This window comes from Triticum aestivum, chromosome 5B (assembly GCF_018294505.1).
Source record: "Triticum aestivum cultivar Chinese Spring chromosome 5B, IWGSC CS RefSeq v2.1, whole genome shotgun sequence".
NCBI classification, from domain to species: Eukaryota; Viridiplantae; Streptophyta; class Magnoliopsida; order Poales; family Poaceae; genus Triticum; species Triticum aestivum.
In genome coordinates this window covers 599379877-599402095 of record NC_057807.1, presented here as the reverse complement: position 1 = coordinate 599402095, position 22219 = coordinate 599379877, and the positions used below count along the sequence as shown (strand labels likewise).

General features: G+C 44.0%; 3 protein-coding genes, 1 long non-coding RNA gene, 9 other non-coding genes and 1 pseudogene across 19 annotated transcripts in view; 12 read left to right on the top strand and 2 right to left on the bottom strand.

Moving 5' to 3' along the window:
- The window catches only part of LOC123113529 (uncharacterized), an 8181-nt gene extending 3913 nt beyond the window's left edge, over positions 1-4268 (bottom strand). Inside the window, exons 1-9 of one of the 7 annotated variants that reach the window (XM_044534795.1) lie at positions 3842-4249; positions 3658-3751; positions 1993-3583; positions 1841-1896; positions 1679-1768; positions 1543-1602; positions 1400-1473; positions 1255-1326; positions 943-1142 (exon numbers count right to left, since the gene is read on the bottom strand). In XM_044534795.1, the coding sequence (XP_044390730.1) occupies positions 1304-1326; positions 1400-1473; positions 1543-1602; positions 1679-1768; positions 1841-1896; positions 1993-2256 (567 nt within the window). In that variant the 5' untranslated portion in view covers positions 2257-3583; positions 3658-3751; positions 3842-4249 and the 3' untranslated portion in view covers positions 943-1142; positions 1255-1303. Of the gene's footprint in view, positions 1-6; positions 347-942; positions 1474-1542; positions 1603-1678; positions 1769-1840; positions 1897-1992; positions 3584-3657; positions 3752-3841 lie in introns of those variants that run through there. The other 6 variants (XM_044534792.1, XM_044534793.1, XM_044534791.1 and 3 more) reach the window with 6 other exon arrangements.
- Positions 4269-7528: 3260 nt separating this feature from the next.
- Positions 7529-9821, top strand: LOC543376 (serpin-Z2A-like). The gene is made up of 2 exons (NM_001427981.1): positions 7529-8005; positions 8916-9821. Exons 1-2 carry the CDS (start codon positions 7595-7597, stop codon positions 9699-9701), a joined length of 1197 nt encoding a protein of 398 aa, NP_001414910.1. The 5' UTR covers positions 7529-7594; the 3' UTR covers positions 9702-9821.
- Positions 9822-11494: 1673 nt separating this feature from the next.
- On the bottom strand, positions 11495-16112 carry LOC123113526 (uncharacterized; annotated as a pseudogene).
- Positions 16113-16303: 191 nt separating this feature from the next.
- LOC123113525 (60S ribosomal protein L36a) lies at positions 16304-18782 on the top strand. Its single transcript, XM_044534789.1, has 4 exons — positions 16304-16453; positions 17991-18170; positions 18322-18396; positions 18478-18782. Exons 1-4 carry the CDS (start codon positions 16451-16453, stop codon positions 18535-18537), a joined length of 318 nt encoding a protein of 105 aa, XP_044390724.1. The 5' UTR covers positions 16304-16450; the 3' UTR covers positions 18538-18782.
- LOC123118350 (small nucleolar RNA SNOR75) lies at positions 16576-16660 on the top strand. Its single transcript, XR_006457893.1, has one exon. It is a non-coding gene; the product is annotated as a small nucleolar RNA SNOR75 (small nucleolar RNA).
- Positions 16777-16863, top strand: LOC123118336 (small nucleolar RNA SNOR75). Its single transcript, XR_006457881.1, has one exon. It is a non-coding gene; the product is annotated as a small nucleolar RNA SNOR75 (small nucleolar RNA).
- LOC123118091 (small nucleolar RNA Z105) lies at positions 16927-16994 on the top strand. Its single transcript, XR_006457713.1, has one exon. It is a non-coding gene; the product is annotated as a small nucleolar RNA Z105 (small nucleolar RNA).
- Positions 17096-17177, top strand: LOC123118059 (small nucleolar RNA SNORD18). Its single transcript, XR_006457685.1, has one exon. It is a non-coding gene; the product is annotated as a small nucleolar RNA SNORD18 (small nucleolar RNA).
- Positions 17758-17829, top strand: LOC123118107 (small nucleolar RNA R66). Its single transcript, XR_006457723.1, has one exon. It is a non-coding gene; the product is annotated as a small nucleolar RNA R66 (small nucleolar RNA).
- An 801-nt stretch (positions 18783-19583) lies between the features above and the next one.
- On the top strand, positions 19584-20825 carry LOC123113524 (uncharacterized). The gene is made up of 2 exons (XR_006456068.1): positions 19584-19689; positions 20515-20825. It is a non-coding gene; the product is annotated as an uncharacterized lncRNA (long non-coding RNA).
- LOC123118337 (small nucleolar RNA SNOR75) lies at positions 19824-19912 on the top strand. The gene has a single exon (XR_006457882.1). It is a non-coding gene; the product is annotated as a small nucleolar RNA SNOR75 (small nucleolar RNA).
- On the top strand, positions 20008-20094 carry LOC123118328 (small nucleolar RNA SNOR75). The gene has a single exon (XR_006457873.1). It is a non-coding gene; the product is annotated as a small nucleolar RNA SNOR75 (small nucleolar RNA).
- LOC123118090 (small nucleolar RNA Z105) lies at positions 20158-20224 on the top strand. The gene has a single exon (XR_006457712.1). It is a non-coding gene; the product is annotated as a small nucleolar RNA Z105 (small nucleolar RNA).
- Positions 20321-20401, top strand: LOC123118057 (small nucleolar RNA SNORD18). Its single transcript, XR_006457683.1, has one exon. It is a non-coding gene; the product is annotated as a small nucleolar RNA SNORD18 (small nucleolar RNA).
- Positions 20826-22219: the final 1394 nt, after the last annotated feature.

Below are 22219 nucleotides of genomic sequence, written 5' to 3'. Positions count from 1 at the left end.
CGCGTGCCGTCGCCGGTGCCAGATCCGCGAGCCTGGCCGCCTCCGCGGCAGGCCGCGCCACACCCTCGCCAGATCCGCCCTCACCTGGCCGCCCTCACGCCAGATCCACTCGCCTGCACGTCGTACCTGGCCATGCGCGCCACCACGGGAGCCGGACGTCCCGCGCCGCCCGCGCCTCGTGGGGAGGGGAGGACCCCGCCGCCACCGACGCACGCACGGGCTTTGCCCGGCGCCATCCCCTGGCGGTGGCGAGGGAGGAGGAGGCGAAAGTGTGGGAGGCGGCGGCGACGGGCTAGGGTTTCGCCCGGCCGCTCGCGGAAGCGGCGCGAGCGAAAGAAGTTGTTATCTGTCCACACCCACGGCAAGTGAAGCAAATCCCAATTAGGCTTTGTCATGCAATATCGCAAATCCTCTTTTCTAGTTAAAACTTTACACGTTGACTAGCTATCTCAAACTTGGAATTTAGTACTACTAATCAGTTGTGTGGCGTAAATCATAATTATGTTATGCCATGCACATCTTCTTTATACTAACTAGATGGTACCCCGCGCGTTGCTACGGGAATTTGTGGATGAGAGTTTATGCAATGATAAATGTTGAAATCGTGAAAGCAAACAAACACTTGCCAGATCGTTGGCTTGCTGTGGATCTCGGCCCTTCGCGTGTTACATGCTTGCTACACACCTTGTTGATATGGATGTAATCAAGATGTTGGAAGCAATTTCACCAGAAATTTTAACATGACCTATCCTAAATTTTGTACCATTCGCACATGTAACAGGAAAATAATATATATATTGAAACATTTATAGTAAAATCCACATGCTCATCTCAATAAAGTGCAAAGCAACACATATACCTCAGAATGCAGGTGAATCCATATGTCACTACACGCATAGGATCATCATGTAATTACCAGTGAGTGTTCAATGGATTGAAATCTGAGCCATAATATAACTATATGTAAATAGAAAGCAATGTAATCCAGTCCGTATATAGTTGCATAAGCACTATCCATAACTCATTACATGCATAGGATCACCCAGAAGTAATACTAATGAGAGAGATTACAACACAATATAACTAATTTAAACATAAGGCAGTGTAGCTTGTTGCTGCTTGAGTGAGTTTTTGACGATATCCTGCATGTTGTAAAAAGAGAGCACTATTGATACAGTTATCCTCCTCTATTCAGGCTAGAGGAGAGAAACCAAAACTGTAGATAATTTTGTTTGGACATGAAATTTACAGTACCTATGCTTCTATTGGTGTTTATCCTCATGGCCGTTTAAGTTGTTCATTTTCATGTTGTTGTCTGCAATGTTGCTTGAGGACGAAAAAAAATAATGGTGAATATTATATTTGGAATTTGGTAAGTAATATGAGATGACACACATACTCTTGCAGTCTTGTTTATGCTTTTTGACAACTTGAAGATGAAATTCTGCGGCCTCAAGATCTACCTCCTTTTGACTGTGACATGTAAATATTGCACCGTTGAGAAATTATATGGTAAATAGGATTATTGTTATCCGTTCATACCTCTCTTTGTTGGTAGTTTCATCTTCCGCAAATTCAGTGATCCTTTTAGCTAAAGAGTGCCTGCAAGAAAAAATTGACATTTGAATTTCCCGTTGAATATCTGCCGATTGATTTGTACAGAGAGTTCTAAGCATACTTGTTTTGTTTTTCCTCAGTGTCAATATCTGCCGCTAGGCAAGAGGGATATGTAGTGTTGTTTGAGTCCTCTGGTGATTGGATCATTGGACTATGAAGAAAAAAATTGGTCAGCGGTGTTTAGATAGAGGTTGTAACTTCTATATTGGTATTCATGGCAAACCTCTCGATTATTATAATTGAAGATGAATGGGTCGTCAATTCTTTGATTGGAGATGGCTGGAGATATTACATGGTTCAAGTTAGTATTTTGCAGGCAAATTTGGTTGAAATTAGGAAGAATATACTTTTCTGAATTAATAGAAATTATCTAACCTTTGTAGAGGGCAACACTTGTGCATTAGCGATAGAGAAGCTTTTCTTTATGACATGACCTTTGGGGATCTGAGGTACTGAATCAATCTTCATTCCAGCAAGAATAACAGGGAGTCTTTCTGTGGACGGGTATGTATGGTGAATGTCATACTTAGGCAAGCGCCAAACAGCCTCATTTGGTGCAATATAGCGACACTCTCGATGAATATCTATTTCATTGGCCGTTTCACTTGGTGAAAAGGATGACCTAGCATTAGACTCCATTTTTTATCTGGTACAATCAAATCATTTTGTCACATACTTGAAAAGATTTTTCTTTTCTGATTCTACTTGAAAAGATATCTGCACATGCCTGCAGTGGACATTATGAGGAACAACTAATGTGTTAGTAATGCCAAGTCCATTTTTATTGCACAATGTGTGAAACCATTCTCTAATACAGTGGTCCGTTCATAGAAATCTTGAGGGTAATTTGCAGTACTTTATCCTAACTAACCTCTATTTCTATGTTGTCTACACACTTGTGTTGAAGCAGTAGATTGGTTCATTTCAGGGGTGACAACATGTAATGACTGATGGTGGGGGTGTCCATGACTGCATGAGACTAAATGCCTACGAAGATGCATCGAAGAATATTTGGCACCATCCATCTTTGTAAACCATATGCACTCAATCGCCTTAAAAGGAAGAAGATTATAGCCTATATGTTTTGAACAAACGCAATGCACATAATAATTCAGGGGAAGAAATTCAATGGTACGTAATATGCATGGAAAGAAATATAAGTTGTGTATGCTCATCATGTGTAAACAATTAAATTTAGAGATGAGTATGTGCTTACCAATGCAAGTAGCAAGATATCTATGAAGCAAAATGCCCGACACCTTGCGATCTAGGAGTGCAATCTAGGGGAGTGCAGAAGGAGGATAACAAAAATGTTGATAGAATCAACATGAACACCACAGTCTGTCTTAAATTAAAAAAAGACATATGTTGCATTGCTAACAAACATACTCATGCACATATAATCATTTAACTAATTTAACTATCCATTTTTTTACGAATAACTAATTGAACTATCCAACCCAGAAGAAAACTAAGATAATCTTGTTTCTACGGTATAAGGGAGATGAACAATTATAAATGGTCAACATGAAAGGGATAAAAAATTTTCCTACAGAGTAAAAGTGATTGGTAATCTAAGTTACAACAACATGAGAAAAGCCCATATCCAATTCCATGATACTCTTCAACAACATGCAAACATGAATCGATACCCCTTGCCTCTTTCCGGTTAGTTCATCTAGTACCTATTGGCAGTGATTCAGGTATAATAATATGGGCAACAAAGAGAGTTTTTTTGGATGAGCAATATGTATCTAGAAGAACTATAGCAAGTACCACGAAAATTGAAAGCCTAATTTTTCATATTAGTAGTCTATCATTCCTGCACATGACAAAGTAAGAGTAAGGCACAATCTGGAAAAATGCAAAGAGAGTAAGAGACCTGTGAAGTAATGAAACAATTCCCAGCGGCAAGAGATGTTTGAAGCATAACATGGAGCAGAGCACCTTTGATCTGAAACGCAACCTGAGAAGATTCAAAGGCATAAGCATCTTGATGAGAAAATCATAGGCTGCTCGAAACAGAGAGTGTGCCGCTACCAGGCCGGAGGCCTCTTTCCAGATGGGACGCGAGAAGGCGTCTGTGATGACGATGGCACTACATAGGGGTATTTAAACCCACTTTCTTCCGCATCTGCAGGGTAATGAAAGGCGAGGTAATGAGGGGAGGAATTGTGTGGTGCGGCAGGCCGTTTCATGTGCATTTGTGGCTGGGATATCATACGCCGTGGAGGCAGAAGGGTAGTGGTGGCTATAGAGCGGTAGCGGGAAGAGAATTAATGCACGGGAGATCGTCGGTCGTTGCGGCGACGGCATGTGGAGGAGCCTCGGTCGCGGTGGTGGTGGCAGGAGGCTGAGGAGCCTCGGTCGCGGCGCCGCCATCTGGCCAAGAGAGCGTCGGGCATGGCGGAGGCTGACCGGAAGACTGGCCAGGGAGCGATCAACATGGCGGTGGTTAGCCGAGGGATAGTCCGGGGAGTAGTAGCGTCGCGCCGGCGGCTGGCTGGTGGACTGGGTTGGGAGCGGCGGCTGGATGGGGCAAATAGGGTGCACGATGGAGGATAATATTTCTGACGTGATGTGGGTAGGATACATGGGCTATTTGTTTTCCACGGGCTAGAACGTGCTCAAATCCCACCAACTACCAGCCCACCTACGAAAATTTGACCGAAGGCCTAGGAAGCGAGCGGGACAGTACCAATGAATGAATCGTTATTTCCCACTTACCGGTGGCAGGTCTTAGTAAATTTCATCAACTCTGATCAGACGGCTCTAGACTAATGAGGTATACTACATCAACGGTTGTAACACTTGAAATGACGTGGCTTCATTAGGAGGCAGGAAAATCAGCTAGTGGGGTGCCCCTATTTAGATATAGAAGATTAAAACTTTACAGGTTGGCATCGCTATCTCAAGTTTGGAATTTAGTATTGCTAATCGGTTGTGTGTGATCTTAATAAGATGACCAGTTAAAATGTTACGTGGCGTGTAGTGGTCTCCCATAAATATGATGTTCTACAGAATTCAGACGTACCGGAAGCGCCACGCTAACTCGAGATAGGACTAGTTCAGGTTTCTTCCATATATATGAAATGACACAGCGGTGACTAATTAAGAGAGACACAACAAACCACTTATCTTCCTTTTATGATGCTTTTATGATGCAGCTGATCTTTATGATTTTGTGGTTATCTATGTCACAGTAGCCATACCAAATGGAGTGGCCTTTGTGGTAATCCCTATGTTTGCCTGCATAAAGGATATAGCCACCATGTATGACCTCAACAGAGAACTGGTTGCTTAGGGGTCCTGCAAAACGTTCAAAGTTGCAATGTTCAAACAAGATAAACAGAGACATTTATGAAGGTTCAGTCAAGCTGAAAATATTCAATTAACTCCAAAAGTTCGGTTACTGTATCAAACCACCAGTAGCTCAGTTAACTGATTAAGCAGGACCTAACCAAGGGTACCGAGCAAGCAGTAAAGTAATGTAATTGGACCAAAACAAGCAAAGTGGCAATGCTCAATGTCAATGTCCAATTATTGTACTAAATCAAGTTCAGACATGTCAATATTCAGACAGGTTAACACATATAAATGCAGTTATCTTACAGAGCAAATTTCATACATGTTGCAGAGAGAAAGCACGGATTCATGGCCTCCATTGACCAAATATATGATCTTTTATGGGCAAAATGATCATCTCATGCGCAAAACGATCATCTCATATCATTATCAACAACCAGGCCATATAAAGCAAAGAAACAGGGGAGAAGCGAGCATGGCCTCCCCCTAACATGCTCCAAAATCAAACCCTAATTTTGCTATGCAAACCCTAGACCATCTCTAGATACAAGATCCATAGCACATCAGAAACCCTAGCTTTGATCTGTGGCCCTGCTAAACGTCCTCTGCTAAAACCCTAAACCCTACACCATTCGTGGCAAAAAGGGAGAGAAATAGCCCAAACCCTAGCAGCTATGCGCAATTGACTCGCACGCAAGCTCTTCCCCGGAGCTTTCATGGACAGATCAAGCACAATACCTGCCAGCGACGGTGACGTACCATAGAGGGGTGGCAAGGCATGGTCGTCGCGACGCGACGGTGTGAGAGGGACGTCATGCAGGCCCCTCCCAAATGGTGCGGACGGCGGCGGCGCAGCGCCGACGACGAGCTCATGGAGCCATCGCCATGCTCGCCCACGCTGGAGATGACGAACCACCTCGGCGGCGACGACGAACCAGGGGAGAAGCGAGAAGCGGGAGAGTGGCTCGGTTCGGCAACGGTTGGGCTCGATCCGAGCGGGTGTGGCTCGATCCGACCAGGTGTGCGACCGGGTGGGGAGGGGGGGCAGATCTTTTAATAACTGCCAGTTTTGCAAAAAATAATTGGGTGCATGCGTAATCGAGCGGCTGGGCACATGTGGCAGTCAATGCACACTTGGCATCGGTTGACTCGAGCCAGCTCAGCGCATACATACACAAAACCGTATAATGGACCATAGATGACCCCTTAGAGCAAGTTTGGTGACTGTATTTTGGGTATTTGTAACCACAGGGACTAAAGCTAACGCCAGCGCAAGTAAATGGACCTGTAGTGAATTTTTCTCTTTGAGGAATGGAATCTTGCTCCACTTTGGATCAATGGCGTACCTAAGCGGTGTGCCATGACACACCTAGAATTTTGGGATTTTTTTTACCATGTACTCCCTCCGTTCTTAAATATTTGTCTTTTTAGAAATTTCAAATGGACTATCACATACGGATGTATATAGACATATTTTAGAGTGTAGATTCACTCATTTTGCTCCGTATGTAGTCACTTGTTAAGATCTCTAGAAAGACAAATATTTAGGAATGGAGGGAGTAGTAATAATTAGCTGATTTTCAAGGCCCATCCGAACCAATTGAAATAGACCTTTTTTTAGAAAAAAGTGTACACGCATTCCCTTTTTTTTTCTGGGTCCGTCCCTGCTTTGGATCATAACACTTTATTTTAACCACAAACTAAGCCCAACCCCACAACAAATGATGCAAATCCCAATTTGGTATATGGTGCAATATCACGCAAATCTTCTTTACAAGTTAAACTTTAGACGTTGGCATTGGAATCCCAAGCTTGGAATTTAGTACTACTAATCAGTTGTGTGATCTTAAGAAAATACCAAGCTTCTAAATTAAACAACAAAAAGGTCACGATACGTGTAGCAAACTCCACATAAATCAGATGTTCTAGGGGAACTAGCAGAAGTGATGAAAAGCACATATTAATATATTATCAGTTTTGTCATCTTCTAGGGGTAGCGTTGGATATGCCGCAGTGTCATCCGTTGGATCATAAACTTTAATTTGACCACAAGTTAAGCCCACACCCCACGGCAAGTGATGCAAATCCCAATTAGGATTTGTCATGCAATATCATGCAAATCCTCTTTTTCTAGTTAAAACTTTACACATTGGTATAGCTATATCTCAAGCTTGGAACTTAGTACTACTAATCAGTTGTGTGAAGAGAATCCTAATTATGCAATGCCATGCACATCTTCTTTACTAGTTAAAACTTTAAAGGTCGGCACCGCTATCTTAAGCTTGGAACTCAGTATTGCTAATCAGTTGTGTGATTTTAAGAAAATGAACAATTCTTTTAAAATGACCGGTTAAAAGGTTACGAGGCGTGTAGTGGTCTACCACAAATCCGATGTTCTACAGAACTCAGACGTACGGGAAGATCAGACCGGAAGCGCCACACTAAGCTGATAGGATAAGCTTAGGTTGCTTACATATATACGAAATGACACGACAATGACTAATTACACAAGAGACAACAAACCACTTATCTTGCTTTATGACGCAGATGCTTCAATCCTTAGCATGTGGCTCCCGTTAAATAGCCACAATTCACCCATGAAAACAACACTTCCCAATCACCCATCTTTCTCTCAACTCTAACAAAAGCCCAACGAACCACTACCCCAGCCATGGCAACCACCCTCGCCACCGACGTCCGCCTCTCCATTGCGCACCAGACCCGCTTCGGCTTTCGCCTCGCCTCCACTATCTCATCCAACCCCGAATCTACTGCCAACAATGTCGCATTCTCTCCGGTTTCCCTTCACGTCGCGCTCAGCCTCATCACCGCTGGCGCTGGGGGCGCCACCCGTGACCAACTCGTCGCTACACTGGGGGAAGGCGAGGCTGAGAGGCTCCACGCGCTCGCCGAGCAGGTGGTGCAGTTCGTGCTTGCCGACGCGTCCTATGCCGATAGTCCGCGTGTCACCTTCGCTAACGGCGTCTTCGTGGACGCATCGCTGCCGCTCAAGCCATCCTTCCAGGAGCTTGCAGTGTGCAAATACAAGGCCGAAGCTCAGTCCGTGGACTTCCAAACTAAGGTGACCCCCCTTCTTTACCTAGCCCGTTCCCAAAATGACGACAAGGTTTTCACCATAAAACAAATACATGGTAAAAAGGTTTGCTCGTTATCTATGGCATTATCATGTACAAAGTTAAATAACTATGGCATATGCCACTGTTTCTCCCAAAGTGCTTGTTTTGTGCTGATGTAATATAGTGGTATTGTGTTTATGCTGATATTTAGAAAAGCCTCAAGATTTGTTATAGTCCTTTTTCTTTTGAAATTAAGTGGTTATATCTGTACCACTGTTTTTAACACTAGAAGTTCTAGCACCGTTTTCAACTTTCTATAGTTACATACATATAGTATCTCGGTTGGTTGGGTAAAATAAAATAGAACTGTCTTAATACCCTACTGTTAAACCATTCAGGTTTATGCAATTTATTTTTGTCTAGCTCGTACTTGTAATATGCATGGAGTACTTATTAATCCCTTGGCATTTCTGTCCAACTTAATTATTGAAATGTAATTGTTGTTCATCTGAATTTATGATACCGTGGAAATATTCATCGTCGTGTTGTCATGTTGCTTATTGTGGTCCAGAGTAGTGTACATATAGGAGTATGTATAGCCGATATCTATGTGCTGAATTTTCCTAGGTATTGAAAAATGGTGCTTCGAGATGTTGTGATGACCATTTAATCAATTTCGTATGCACATATGAATATTTTTCTGTCGTCTGTGGTTGTATGTGATGATTTTACTATGTGTGTGAAACTTTATTATACATAGAAATGCTTTGTAAAACGTTAGTATTCTGCTTTGCATTCTTGGCAACTGTAATATTTTGTACTTTGAGAGATTTTTTTTCAAACTGGGTAGCACAATAGTGTTGTCAAATTATTTTCATTACATAACTGAGCTTTCTTTATTTTGACTTGGTCCAGGCCGCGGAAGTTACTGCTCAAGTGAACTCATGGGTAGAGAAAGTCACAACCGGTCTCATCAAAGATATTCTCCCCGCGGGGTCTATTAGCAACACCACTAGACTTGTTCTTGGCAATGCCCTTTATTTCAAAGGAGCTTGGACAGACCAGTTTGATTCACGTGTAACAAAAAGCGACTACTTCTACCTTCTTGATGGGAGCTCAATTCAAACACCATTCATGTACAGCTCAGAAGAACAATACATTTCTTCTTCTGATGGCTTGAAGGTACTTAAGCTTCCTTACAAGCAAGGTGGGGACAAGAGGCAGTTCTCCATGTACATCCTTCTTCCAGAAGCACCAAGTGGTATCTGGAGCTTGGCAGAAAAGTTGAGTGCTGAGCCAGAGCTCTTGGAGCGCCATATCCCAAGGCAGAAGGTTGCACTCAGGCAATTCAAGCTCCCGAAGTTCAAGATATCATTTGGAATTGAAGCATCCGATTTGCTCAAACATTTGGGTCTGCAACTGCCATTCAGTGATGAAGCAGATCTTTCGGAGATGGTGGATTCCCCAATGCCACAGGGCCTCCGCATCTCATCCGTTTTCCACAAAACGTTTGTCGAAGTGAATGAAACAGGAACCGAGGCTGCGGCAGCAACTATTGCTAAAGCAGTCCTGCTAAGTGCAAGTCCGCCCTCAGACATGGATTTCATCGCGGATCATCCTTTCCTCTTCCTTATCCGAGAAGACACTTCCGGTGTGGTTCTATTCATCGGTCATGTGGTCAATCCCCTCCGATCTTTGTAATGTGTTTGCTCTGAAGTGTCTTGTCATTTGCCTCGGCTGTTACATGTAAGGGCAGGGTTTGGACAATCAATCATGCTACCCATGCAATAAATCCAATAAATGTTCTATGCTTTTGATGAATCCTACACTCGTTTGTCGGCATATTATTTTTGTGGGAATTTTCTGTATCGAGGATTGGACCACCTTGACCCAAAATACTATCTATGCGATTACGTGCGAGATTGAGAGGCAGAGACGGTTCAACACACTCATTTTGACTTCTTCTTTTTTTTGAAAGGAATAGAAAAAACACAATCAAGTTAAAGTCAAAACACATGAAACTGTAACTTGTCAAACATTGCAAAAAAGTGGTCCAAGTGGATGGTAAAGTTCCCTTTTCTTTAAAAGTGAGATTAAAGGAATTCCGACCACTTTTCCTTTGCTCAATTCACTGAACCAAGTACATAAAGAGTGGTGCTGAATGAAAGAAAGAAATAAAAAAAGAAAAAAAAAACATTTTCCAAGCACGGGCGAAGGCCGAAGGCTCGCCAACTACTGAACCACCAATCGTCCTACAACCGGAGCCGGACACCATTCAGCTGCTGATAGGAGTGGAGATCGAGCCTTAGAACAAGCAGGCAGCAAAAGGCGGTGGCCGCTGCCATGGGTTGCTGTGCAACCATGACATTTCCAAGCTCGTGCTCAAGCCAAGCAATCCAACAACAATTTGGTACTACCAGCAACAGAGACTCGAGGTTGAAGTCTCCACACAGCATACAAAATGGAAACACGGAGCATAAGCACTCCGTACCAATCAGTTGAATGAATGCATGATCATGAGCTATGCACTAAAGACACAGAGAGAATGAAACCGGAGGCGGCAATGAGCCGACAGAGGCAAAGCCTATGCCACTTCCTTATTCATGAGGCCAAGCAAGTTGCTACCCGTCCTACAATTATTCAGGTACGCAAGGAAGTTACCAAACTGGAAAAATAAATAAATCAATCCTACAAGTCTACTTCGCAGTGGACCAGAACATGCTCTCATCCAGTTTCTGGTTTTGTTGCCGGTAAGCCATTCCGTTGCCCAGCCACTCGAATAGGAACTCTAGATACCTGCACAACAGTGTTATTTGTCAAACCAATTGTGTCACTGATTGATTATTAGGCAAAAGCCATTAAAGTTATACGTACTATGTCAAAGCGTTTGCATAACATCAACTTCATCATTACAAGCCGGCAACAAAACCAGAAACTGGATGAGAGCTCTAGATACCTGCGGAACAGTCACTTGTCAAACCAATTTGTACCACTGGTTGATGATGCAAAAGCCATTAAAAGTCAAAGTTTGTATTGCTTGCAGGACTTCCATCAGACCTCCAAAGGTGGAATCAAGACCAACACTAAATCAGAGAAGGTTCAAAAAGGAAGAAAAAGGAACACTGCCTCATGGGCATATGATTATATGAGGGATAAAAAGCAGATACATCTGCTTTCTAGCCCAAAGGCACATGTTTTAGAAGTGTAAGAAACATTAAAAGTTTAAATCAACCAAATCATGCAGCACAAGCCTCGAGCAAGGGATCATGCATCGTATTATAAACTGATACTTCCTTCGGTCCAAAATAGACACTACTTTTTCGAACATTCTACAGCATCAAAGCTACCACAACTGCCAAAAGTTCCTCTGGAAGGCGAAGTCGCCTCTCAAGTGCCGGTTCTTCATTTGGTTGGCCCTTCAATATCGCTGTTGGACTACCAACCACCTTGAGCAACATCAGAAGAAAAACCCGGGCACATGTCCTCTTCGTGCATATCATCAAGAGATGGCCGAGCATCTTTCTGTGTGATGCCCGTAGATCTGCTAGATTTGGCTGAGCAATCCTCACTGAGCTGGCCAGCAGTGGTGGCAATCAAGGAAGAAGCAGGTGCACAAAGGACCGCCGCAGGGATATCTGCGTGGAGCAAGAGGAGCAGCGGTGCTTTGTAAGGCGAGAGCACATACATGGACACGGTGTTGCCCAAGATAAAAGTGAAGGCAGATAGATGTCAGCATGCTTTCAACAATGATTTGCATTAACCACAGTTCCTTGAGAGTGAATTAGCCGCACGTGGCTTTCTTGTATTGAATCAAAACCCTCTTCTTTTCTTAATGAAACATGTGCAGAGTTTTTGCACCTTCGCTCAGAAAATTAAATCCGAAATTATAACTGCTGTGGAAGCATTTTTATATAAATCTATTAATATCATTTTGATCCAGTCATCAATTTAAAGATCTGTAGTAAGCAAAACTGAAGAACTGGACTAAACGACAACATGCTCTCATAGCAATCACTAGTTCATGAATAGGTATGTATCATTACTATTTAAAATGATCATCAATGTGAAAGGGCGTACTTATAAACATGTATACGTGAAGGAAGTTTGAACTTTGAAGCCAAATGCTTGGTGTTGCTAATTATCAAATATTTACATTAAGGTGACAACTTTCGAGTCACAATAGGACCTGATACATCTGAGGAGCTATAGGGAGGAAAGGGAGAGTGTTTCATTGTATCATACATACTGCATAGCAAGGAACATTGTCATCTACGTGCAGTTAAGAACATGTGCACAAATTGGGAATGGGAAATGTCCAAAGTCATCAGTCATACTAGGGGCTATAGGGAGGAAACTGCCAAACATGAGAGCAGTAGCACTAGGGAAGAGGCAAATGGCTCAGGCGAGCCCTTTGTCTTTGGCAGTGGCGGCGCCCCGATCTGGAGCTGGGGACCTGGACTCGCCATGCCTCTCTTGAAGACCTCATGGTGGCATGGGGGAGCTTCCAAGCGAAAGCTCTGTGCTTTGTCGCCGGTGACGGCGACGCTCACGGGCGTCGTTATCTTCTTGAAGATGTCGTCGTGGTGCTCCTCTCCGTGCGTGGGTTCCGGGTGAAAACCCTTGTCCATGTGGACTCAACCGCGGCGACACCTGGCGTCGTTCCCCCTCCTGAGGGCATTGTCGTAGAGCTTAGGTGTTCTAGGGCGTTGTGTGGCGGTGTTCTCATGCCTTCTTGTGATATCTTTCGGTCTCATAGTCTCTTGTGGTCTGCGTTCCCCGATTATCTTGGGATCGGCTTTGTAAAAGGGTCACCTCACCATCTTGTATCGTTCGGCCATGTACTCATTGTGGTTGTTGCTTTATTTACAAAGCGGCCTGTTTCGAGGGAAGAGGCAAACTGGTAGCAAGGCAGCTGGATGGACTGGAGGGTAAGCAAAAGAGTTCATCCAGGAGAGAGGATAGGAGGTAGGTGAAAGCGGTTGAGGGGAGGAATGGAGCTGCAAGATAAACTCATAAAAGGTGGATAGAAGAAGCAGCACCAGGATAAAAGAGCTAAGTGGCAGCCTGCCATAAAAGCATGACGGAAGGTGGGCAACAGCTGACACTAAGCAAAGGGTTGTCGGGAATTAGTACTCACTTGTAATTTAGCTAGTCACAAATGGTTGTAAAGGGGACATTTCCGTAAAAGAAGTAACAGTTATGAACTTATGATCCCTCGACTGAAAATACGAAGATAAGCTTATATTACCTGCTCAACCAATGTTATAGAGTCACTTTATGCATTGCATTGCACAGAAGTTTGGCTTCATCAGGTTCACCACAAATGTCTACAAGCATTAGCCAAACATCCAATTATATTTAGACCAAATATATGATGGGATAACAACGAGATATTTACATAAGACAAAACTAAGAGAGGGAAAACACATTTTTCAACATTGGATAGATAAACACAAAAGCACATCTACTCCATTGCAAAGATTATTTATGAGAACGGTATAGATACTCAGTAATTTCCTAAAACGCAATGGCATGACATAATATTAGCTGATCAGAAATAAGAAGTAATCTAGAGTTATTCTTAAGTTTGCCCTGTGTTATTTAAAGTTGATAAAATATAATATACTCAAACAAATAAATTTAAAGAACAAAGACGTAATGACAATTTATATTTAAATAACTTTAGCTTGAAAAGATAAAACAAACTGAATTCATTTATCCTCTGGTACAAATAGACTCTGACACTTGCGAAACTTCAACAAGTGATAAAAATGAACTTTATCTCGTAAAGATCAAAACCGGCCTTTATTATCGATTTAAGTTAGCAAGATCAATATAAATGGATCAAAGAATGTAACTAGTTTTAAGCCTTTAAAGAACTTGAATGATCTTTGTATTCATGTTATTTATTTATTTTTTGTTCATTGAATAAATTTAGGATGCCGATAAGTGCCACACGTGTGGGCGTTAGGGAGTCTGCCCACATATTTTGTGTGGTGTATAAGAGGAACAGCCCACATACCTATGTATGGGCAAAACAAGTATATGCCCACACACCTCTTTTTTTCCCTTTCGATCCCTCTCACACGTGTGCGTGTGGGCGAAGTAGATAACGCCCACACGCCCCAACTGTCAGGCCTCGTACCTCGTGGTACCATGTGGTACACTAGACAGTTGCCGTGGTTCCGGGTGAAAACCCTTGTCCTGCGCGTGACAGTCACCGCGCGCCCGCAGTTGCCATGGTCCAGACCCTCGTCCATGTTCGTTTAATTGCAGTTGCCATGGTTGCTCAACTGCAGTTGCCATGTATGGTCTGGTCTACTGTAGTTGCCATGATTTCAAAACTTTAAGAGTTGCCACATACTAACACTAGGCAGTTGAGAGAGTTGCCATGTGCTCACAAGCATGCTAGGGCAGTTGCCATGTAAAAGGAAGAGTTGCCATATGCTTACGTGCACGTTAGGGCAGTTGCCATATACCATGCAAAAACACATGGCAACTTGGTAAAAGAGAGTTGCCATCTGCTTACGTGCACGCTAGACAGTTGCCGTGTATCCTGCAAAACACATGGCAACTCGGGTAAAAAGAGAGTTGCCACCTGCTTATAAAGCATACTAGGGCAGTTACCATGTGCACTACAAAACACATGGCAACTAGCAGCTTGGGTGTGGGAGAGGAGACGGGCGTGTGGGCGAGATAGCAAATGCACATACACTAGCCCTTTTGCGTGCGTGGAAAGTGGCGTGTGGGCGAACTGCTGAACGCCCACACACCAGCCCCTCCCGTGTGGTGAAACGGCCGTGTGGCCGACCGGTTGAACGCCCACACACCAGACCAGTCCTAGGTGGCACTAGAAACATGCCAAGATTCGTGCGCTCACGAACGGACGCGGATTCACGCGTGTGGGCGAGATGCAAACGCCCACACGTGTGGCGTTAATATTTCCGTAAATTTAACATAAAATGCTTGCTACCTCTGACTTAAACCACATAGTTTGACAATCATAATAATAATAATACCATGAACAATATGATTATCTATTTAAATAGCAAATTGAGCAGCAAAAAAACAGTTAACAGATATTTAATTTATATTAGTCTAATCTAACAACAAGGATGTGAAAAACTTTCCATCAATCAATTATATATAGAAAATTACTTAGTTACTACCTGCAGTGTAGACACTTGTGAATGGATGAACCAGACAGTAAAATGTATGTATGGGAGGCTTGTACACTTCCAGTGACTCAAGCTGGACCATGAAAATACCGTGATATGTCCATATAAACACCACATTATTGTCCTCGCAATAGCCGAGCATCATTGGGCCCATTTTCCTTTTGTCTATGTAAAGAAGTTCCTCCAATCCAATAGTCTTCCCCAGCACCCATGAAACAACACCATCACGGTCGACCTTCCTTTTCCACAAATGGAGGTTGGCGTCTAACAGCTCAAGGACGCCAAGCTCACCGCCGTCCACGGGCACAGCCCGGAAGGTCCGGCTGCCATTCCTCCTACACTTGCCCAAGCAGGGTAAGTGTATGACAGCCAGGTGTTGTGTATCCAAATCAAACTGAGCAAAGGGACCAGTAGAGGGAATTCCCAACCAGGGTGCTGGAAACACGCATCTCAATCATGGTGGTTACGCCGCTCGTGAAATCCGCGGATACCCAGATTGGATCGCCCCATTCGCCGGGTCGATGAGGAGCACGAGGCCGTCGCGGCAGCCGATGTTGGAGCGGCCGCTGCCGTCGTGGAGGCGCAGGGAGAAGCGCCCGACCGGGACGCGGTCGGGGGGCTCCAGGGCAGGGGTGAAGGAGAGGACTTCGGGGGCGTCCGTGGCGGGGCTGGGGGCGTCGGGTTTGCGGCTGACCTCCTCGAAGAAGCCGATCAGGGGAGGTGCGCTGCGGAGGTGGTGCGCGCGGAAGCGGCGGACGAAGCGGCGGTCGGTGACGAGGCGGCGCCAGCGCTTGCAGACGAGCGAGGCGCGCGGGAGGGCGGACGGCAGCGGGGCTAGGCGTACGAGGATCTCCGGGAGGAGGTTCTCGTCCTCCAGCGGGGCCGCCACCTCCGGCGCCGGCGCCGGCGAGTTGGGGAGGCCGCCGCAGGTCATCTCGCCCAGCGAACTCCTCTGGAAAACCGATCAGAACTGAGCAAGTCGAGCCGTCATCCTTTATTTTTTTTGAGGGAAAGTCGAGCCGTCATCCCATCTTATTATGTGAGCGTGGGCCTAGGAGTCGGTTCGAAGGCCCATTAGGCCCACCAACCAGAGACGCGACCAGATCACTGCGTGCAGCGGCTCATCTGATCTGAGCCGTCCACCTCCGCAGAACCCAAACCCTATAAGAAGGAGTCGACAGCCTCCGCCGCCAATCTTCCACACGCTTCCGCCGCCGCCGACGCCGACGCTAGACAACCGAGCGCGAGCACCGCACCGCCGCCGCGGCCGCCATGGTTTGTCCCCCGCCTGTGCTCCCCCGTCCACCTACCTTAGGATGCGATTTCACTTTGCGACTGCGGTAGATGCGCTCGTGTTTACCAATTGTTGCCTCTTTTTCTCTGCGGCTCACGCGCTGTTGCTTTGTTCAACACCGATTAGATGTCCGACCCAATCCATTCCACTAAAACATGGGGACAAAACGAGCCATTTGTCTGAGAGAACACTGGTCGTGTTATGCTTTTGCCCTGTCATGCTGCTGCTGCTGCTGCTTCTGCTGCTGCTGCTTGAATTCTACCATGTGCTTATTATGTGAGATTAGAGCGCTTTGTTTGCTACTTCTCTGTGATGATGAAAATAGATGACGAGTCTGATGCAACCCATTCAGTTACACCATGTGGACTATCGAGGCATTTGTCTGAGAGAGCATTGATTGCTTAGCCATTTCCTTGGACCATTTTCTCTACTGGTTTTTTGTATAATTGCGTCGCTAGCATGATGAGGAAGACAATTTTTGTCTGATTTTGTTTGATGAATAAATCCTCCTACACATTCTGAATGTCAAACCGACTGCAGGTCTCTACTTTGCTGAACTAGTTGTGTAGATATCATAGAATAGTTGTTTCCTCTTCAATTTGAAATTGACTTCAGTTTGGGAAATGAAATGATAAAGAACAATTGGTCCGTGTTTCTGAAAACCATGTGATGATGTCCAATAAAACACTCAATGCTTCTGATTCTAAAAGCACAGGATTGAATTATATTCTCTCTGTGCACACTGCATTTTTGTGCACCGATGAGCTGTATTTTAACTTAATTTAGTACTGCTCTAGGCTTCTAGTTACTGTGTATGAGATGTGCTTTAGATATGTAAGCTGGTGTACTAGTTTATATCAGGCAGCTGGCCTTTTTTCAAAGATGGAATGGATAGCTCGTTGTGTTAGAAACAAAGTCTAATTTAGTTTTTATTTTGTGTTTAGATCGACTATAGTTTGTATTTATGCGTCTTTCATTCTGTAATATTGTGAACGTGCTTCATGCAACTTTGCATTACATGATACATCTAAAACCCACCGCGGTTGGCCATATTGTGGAGTATTCAGTGATTTTGTTTGGTGTGTTTGACATCCGAACTGTTTGTGTACTTAGCTAACCTAAAACTAAACTTACAGCCATTGTTTGCATGTATTGCCCCGACCCCCGATCAGACCATCTGCCATTAATTACTTCTTTCTTACCACGTGATAATATGATTTTGTTATGCAAGTAATGCTGCAATTTCAATTCTTACTGTTTATCGTTTGCTCTTTTAATTATGGGGTCCTATGATGGCATGAAATCTTTGAGACCTGATTATCCTTGTGATGACAACCATAAGCATGTTTCTGAGGACCTAATTGTTTATTGTACTATTGGCTTTTTGAGTATTTCTTGAATATTTACTGAACTTGTTTCTAGAGCCTACTTTTTTAGCTATTGCAGTGTCATCTGAAACTGTATGCAGTTTCATACAAACCCTGTTTTATCATTAGTTTTGTTGTGAATGCTAAATAGGTGAACGTTCCGAAGACCAAGAAGACCTACTGCAAAAACAAGGAGTGCAAGAAGCACACCCTTCACAAGGTCACTCAATACAAGAAGGGTAAGGACAGCCTGTCTGCCCAGGGAAAGCGTCGTTATGACAGGAAGCAGTCGGGATACGGTGGTCAGACCAAGCCCGTTTTCCACAAGAAGGTACGGCAACATCTCTGCGTGTGATTGTCAATTGATCTGATTTGTCTATCAATTTCATTGCCATCTACTTATGATGTGTTTGCTTAGTGTAAAATCAGATATAAAGATTAAAGCCAGTTGGGAAATGCTAATTATGTGACCTTTTCTTCAGGCGAAAACCACCAAGAAGATTGTGCTGAAGCTGCAGTGCCAGAGCTGCAAGCACTACTCCCAGCGCGCCATCAAGGTCTGTTTCTTTTTTTCTTGTACTGAACATTTATTTTTTGTTCCGTTGTGCTTTGCTCAGCCTGTCTTTATTCCTCTGCAGAGGTGCAAGCATTTTGAGATCGGTGGAGACAAGAAGGGCAAGGGAACATCCCTCTTCTAGATTGCTTTCACCTATCTGTAGTCGTTGTGTTCAAGAACTATTACTGCTTGTCATATTGTTTCGATGTTATGAGTTGAATCAATCATGTATCCAAACCCCTTTATCGGGCATTTGAGCAACGATCGACTTGGCAGAGTGATCTTTTGTAGCTTGAATCCTCTTTTAATCTCGGGCATTCCCGTAACGTGGATATGGATGTCATGTGCCCCGATCGGTATAATTTGAGCTTTGCTGCTGCTGTTTTATATGCTGTTGGAGGACAGACGTATGATAACTGTTCCAGGCAGGACTAGAAAAATCCTATAGTGTGGACAGTGTCAGTGAGATGATTTGTGATTAATCCTGAGGGAATGAATCCTAAGGCGTGGGCTGTTTATATGCTTGCTGTCTCGGGAGTTTCAGATATGTTTGTGTGAGTGAATCTTATGCGATTATGAATTCTGAGGTGCTCAGCTGTGATAATCTTTTTGATGTTATTACCGATATGTTTGTGCGTTTTCGCCAATTCTTCTATCTCCATCATGTGTGTATAAACAAGCTGTTGAAGTCACTATTGATATAGCTCCAAAAAGAGCTTCCCTGCAGTGCATGCTTGCCTCCCCTGTTTCGCTCTGTGAAAGAACTTCTCATGAAGTGTGACATGAGTGGTGGAACATGATACATGATCTGCATCGTGCAAGATGTTCAACTAGCTCCTCATCAGCACATTGGAACATCAAGCAGTAGCGCAACGGATGATTTTCATCTTGTTTTTTTCTTCTTCTTCTGAGAAATGAGAAATTCTTTGTTTCTTATTAGCAAGAACCGATCAGGCCGAGTCAAGCAAGCAAGGAGGAGACCCAGTTTAAGAAAAAGAGAAGAAAAGCCCATCATCTTAGATGCGACCGTGGGCCGAGACGTTGGTTTGAAGGCCTATTAGGCCTGCGAACCAGAGACCGGCCCAATCGGATCAGAACGCCGCTCAGCGGCTGATCCGAGCCGTCCACCCGCTAGGGTTTCCCCTTCCCAGCACCCCAACCCCTATAAAGTACGAGGCGAGAGCCCCCGCCAAACAATATACGGAGATCGGGTTCGTCCACACACTTCCGCCGCCGACTCCGCCGCCGCGAAGAGGAGAGCGAGGCCGACTCCGCCGCCGCGATGAGGGCCAAGGTAAAGAACTGCCGCCCCTCGTCTACCTTGCGTGCTGTTAACTGCTTCGCGACCGCGGTAGATCTGGACGTGTGCTAGTGTTTATCGAGCGTTCGTTCCTGCTGTTGCTGCCGCTCGTTCGCGTAGTTAGTGGTTCTCTGTGATGATCAACACTGATTAGATGTCCGATCCAATCCATTCCATTCAACCGTGGGGACAAAAACGAGGCATTTGTCTGAGAGAACCTGCTATTATAGTTCGAGTTGCTTGTTCTTAGAGATTCTAGGATGTAGTTTCTGTTCACTGAATCAATTTTCTTTGCGCGTGTTCGTTTGTGGTTCTCTGTGATGATGAAAACAGATGACGAGTCCGATGTAATCCATTCTATGAAACCATGTGGACAATCGAGGCATTTGTCTGAGAGAACATTGGATTTTCTTTGCCAGTGTTTTCCCTAGATTTGTTCTTTCTTTCGTTCAACTGCGTCGGTTGGCATGATGAGGAAGACAATTGGCGTCTGATCTATTTGATGATAAAATCCTCCTACTCATTCTGAATGTCAAACCGACTGCGATTCTATACTATGCTTAGCTAGTTCTTTAGATACCCTATCATAGTTTTTCCTATTTGCCTTTGAAATTGACTTCAGTTTGGGAAATGATGAAGAACAATTGGTCCGTGTTTCTGAAAATCACGTGAGGATATCCAATGAAACACTCAATCTTCTGATTCCAAAACAAGTTACTATCTGTTCCTTTGCATCTGGAAGTCTTGTTATGATTGCATCTCCTATGGAGCACCTATGCAATTTATGCTCATGGTCAGCTTGGGTACTGTAATTTGCAGTGGAAGAAGAAGAGGATGAGGAGGCTCAAGAGGAAGCGCCGAAAGATGAGGCAGCGATCCAAGTAGGCGGTAAGCATCATCTTGCATCCAGGCAGCGGAACTCTGAGGGGTGATGGCATTGTCTAGTGATTCTTGATTTGTTCTGTTGTTTTGGCTGTGGAAGTTGCTTTTACCTGTGTTTGGTCAAATTTAGTTGTTTAATACTAGTCTGGCTATGTTCCAGTACTGAGTTTTATGTAATGTGAGGATTATATGTGTTTGTGACTGAATTTTATGCAGCTATTAATTTTGCAGTACTCTGAAATATGTAATTCTCACCTGCGTCTCATCTTTTTTGTGATGCGATGCTGCTCTATTTTTTTTTTGTCATAGATGTTTCTAAAATTTTACTAGATGATTAATATCTGTTATGCCTTGTGAATGGTTGAAATGAACAGTCTATACTTCCATTATCTCATTCGGTAACGGTCTAAAGCCAAGCAAGTTGCTTCCGATTGTGTAAGCGATGTTATGACTTGCAGATTTTTCAATTGTGCTTGTTTATTTAGGGCTTGAAACTAGCGTTGTAAGACTTGCATCCGTATTGAAACAATGATTTGTGTAAACACTAAACTCACCATCAACTCAGAGCATTTGCGGCAAAAAAGGAGGCTCCAATAGTAAAATTTGCTCCAAATTTTTCAGGTTCCCAAAAATATAAAACAGGTATTTCTGCAGATTTAAGACTTGGGCTGCTCCAGCACATCCAGACAAGGGCTTTCGCTGAATCGGAGCTTCCGATGTTGTGGGCTGAGCATCCAGGATTGTTTCATAGAGTAGAAATGCATTTCTAGGGTTGCGTGGTGGGGATGTTTCGATTCCTTTAAAGTGGAAATTTCTTGTGCTGTGACTGAATTTTTTTAATTTAGTGAATTGAGCTGAGTTGTCTGCGTAGGGACCAATTATGTTGCTGATTGCAGCACAGTAGTGCAGTTATTTTGTTTTGCCAAAAAAAGGAAGTTTTTTTTTTCTTGAGAAACTTCCAATCTATTCATCTTCAATCATGGCAGTACAAAGAACAACAACAACAACAAAGCCTTTAGTCCCAAACAAATTGGGGTAGGCTAGAGGTGAAACCCATAAGATCTCGCAACCAACTCAGCTCAATTGTCCATGAGCCACAAGAACAACAGAGGTAATAAAAATTACAACCATGTCCATGAACCACCTAGTGACGACTACAAGCACTAGAGCGAGCCGAAGGCACGCTGCCGTCATCGCCCCTCCATCACCGAAGCCAGACAAATTTTGTAATAGTAGACAGTCGGGAAGTCGTCGTGCTAAGGCCACATAGGATTAGCGCACCAGCGCAACAACCATCGCTGATGAAGAAAGTCGTAGATCAGAAAAGTCAAACATGTAAACACCCAAATGAAGACGAACGGAAACATGATCCAAACAGATCCACCAAAGACCTGCACCGACCGAATCCTGCGTGATCCAACGGAGATAAACCTCCACACGCCCTCCAATGATGCTAGACGTACCATCCGAACGGGGATAGAACATGGGAGACATTATTCCTACTAAGGGACATCGTTGTTGCCACACAGTCCCAACCAAGACATTGAATTTAACAAGAATGAGAACGGTGTCCCTTCCGCCTGCGGGGGGCTGAGAGGGGAAGAACTTTTCTTGTAGAGGAGGAAAGAGATGGAACCTGTTT

Coding starts and splice junctions, on each gene's coding strand:
- LOC543376 (NM_001427981.1), top strand. CDS start 7,595: ATGGCAACCACCCTCGCCACCGACGTCCGCCTCTCCATTGCGCACCAG. Junction 8,006..8,915: donor CCGTGGACTTCCAAACTAAG/GTGACCCCCCTT, acceptor GACTTGGTCCAG/GCCGCGGAAGTTACTGCTCA.
- LOC123113525 (XM_044534789.1), top strand. Junction 18,171..18,321: donor AGCCCGTTTTCCACAAGAAG/GTACGGCAACAT, acceptor CCTTTTCTTCAG/GCGAAAACCACCAAGAAGAT. Junction 18,397..18,477: donor ACTCCCAGCGCGCCATCAAG/GTCTGTTTCTTT, acceptor ATTCCTCTGCAG/AGGTGCAAGCATTTTGAGAT.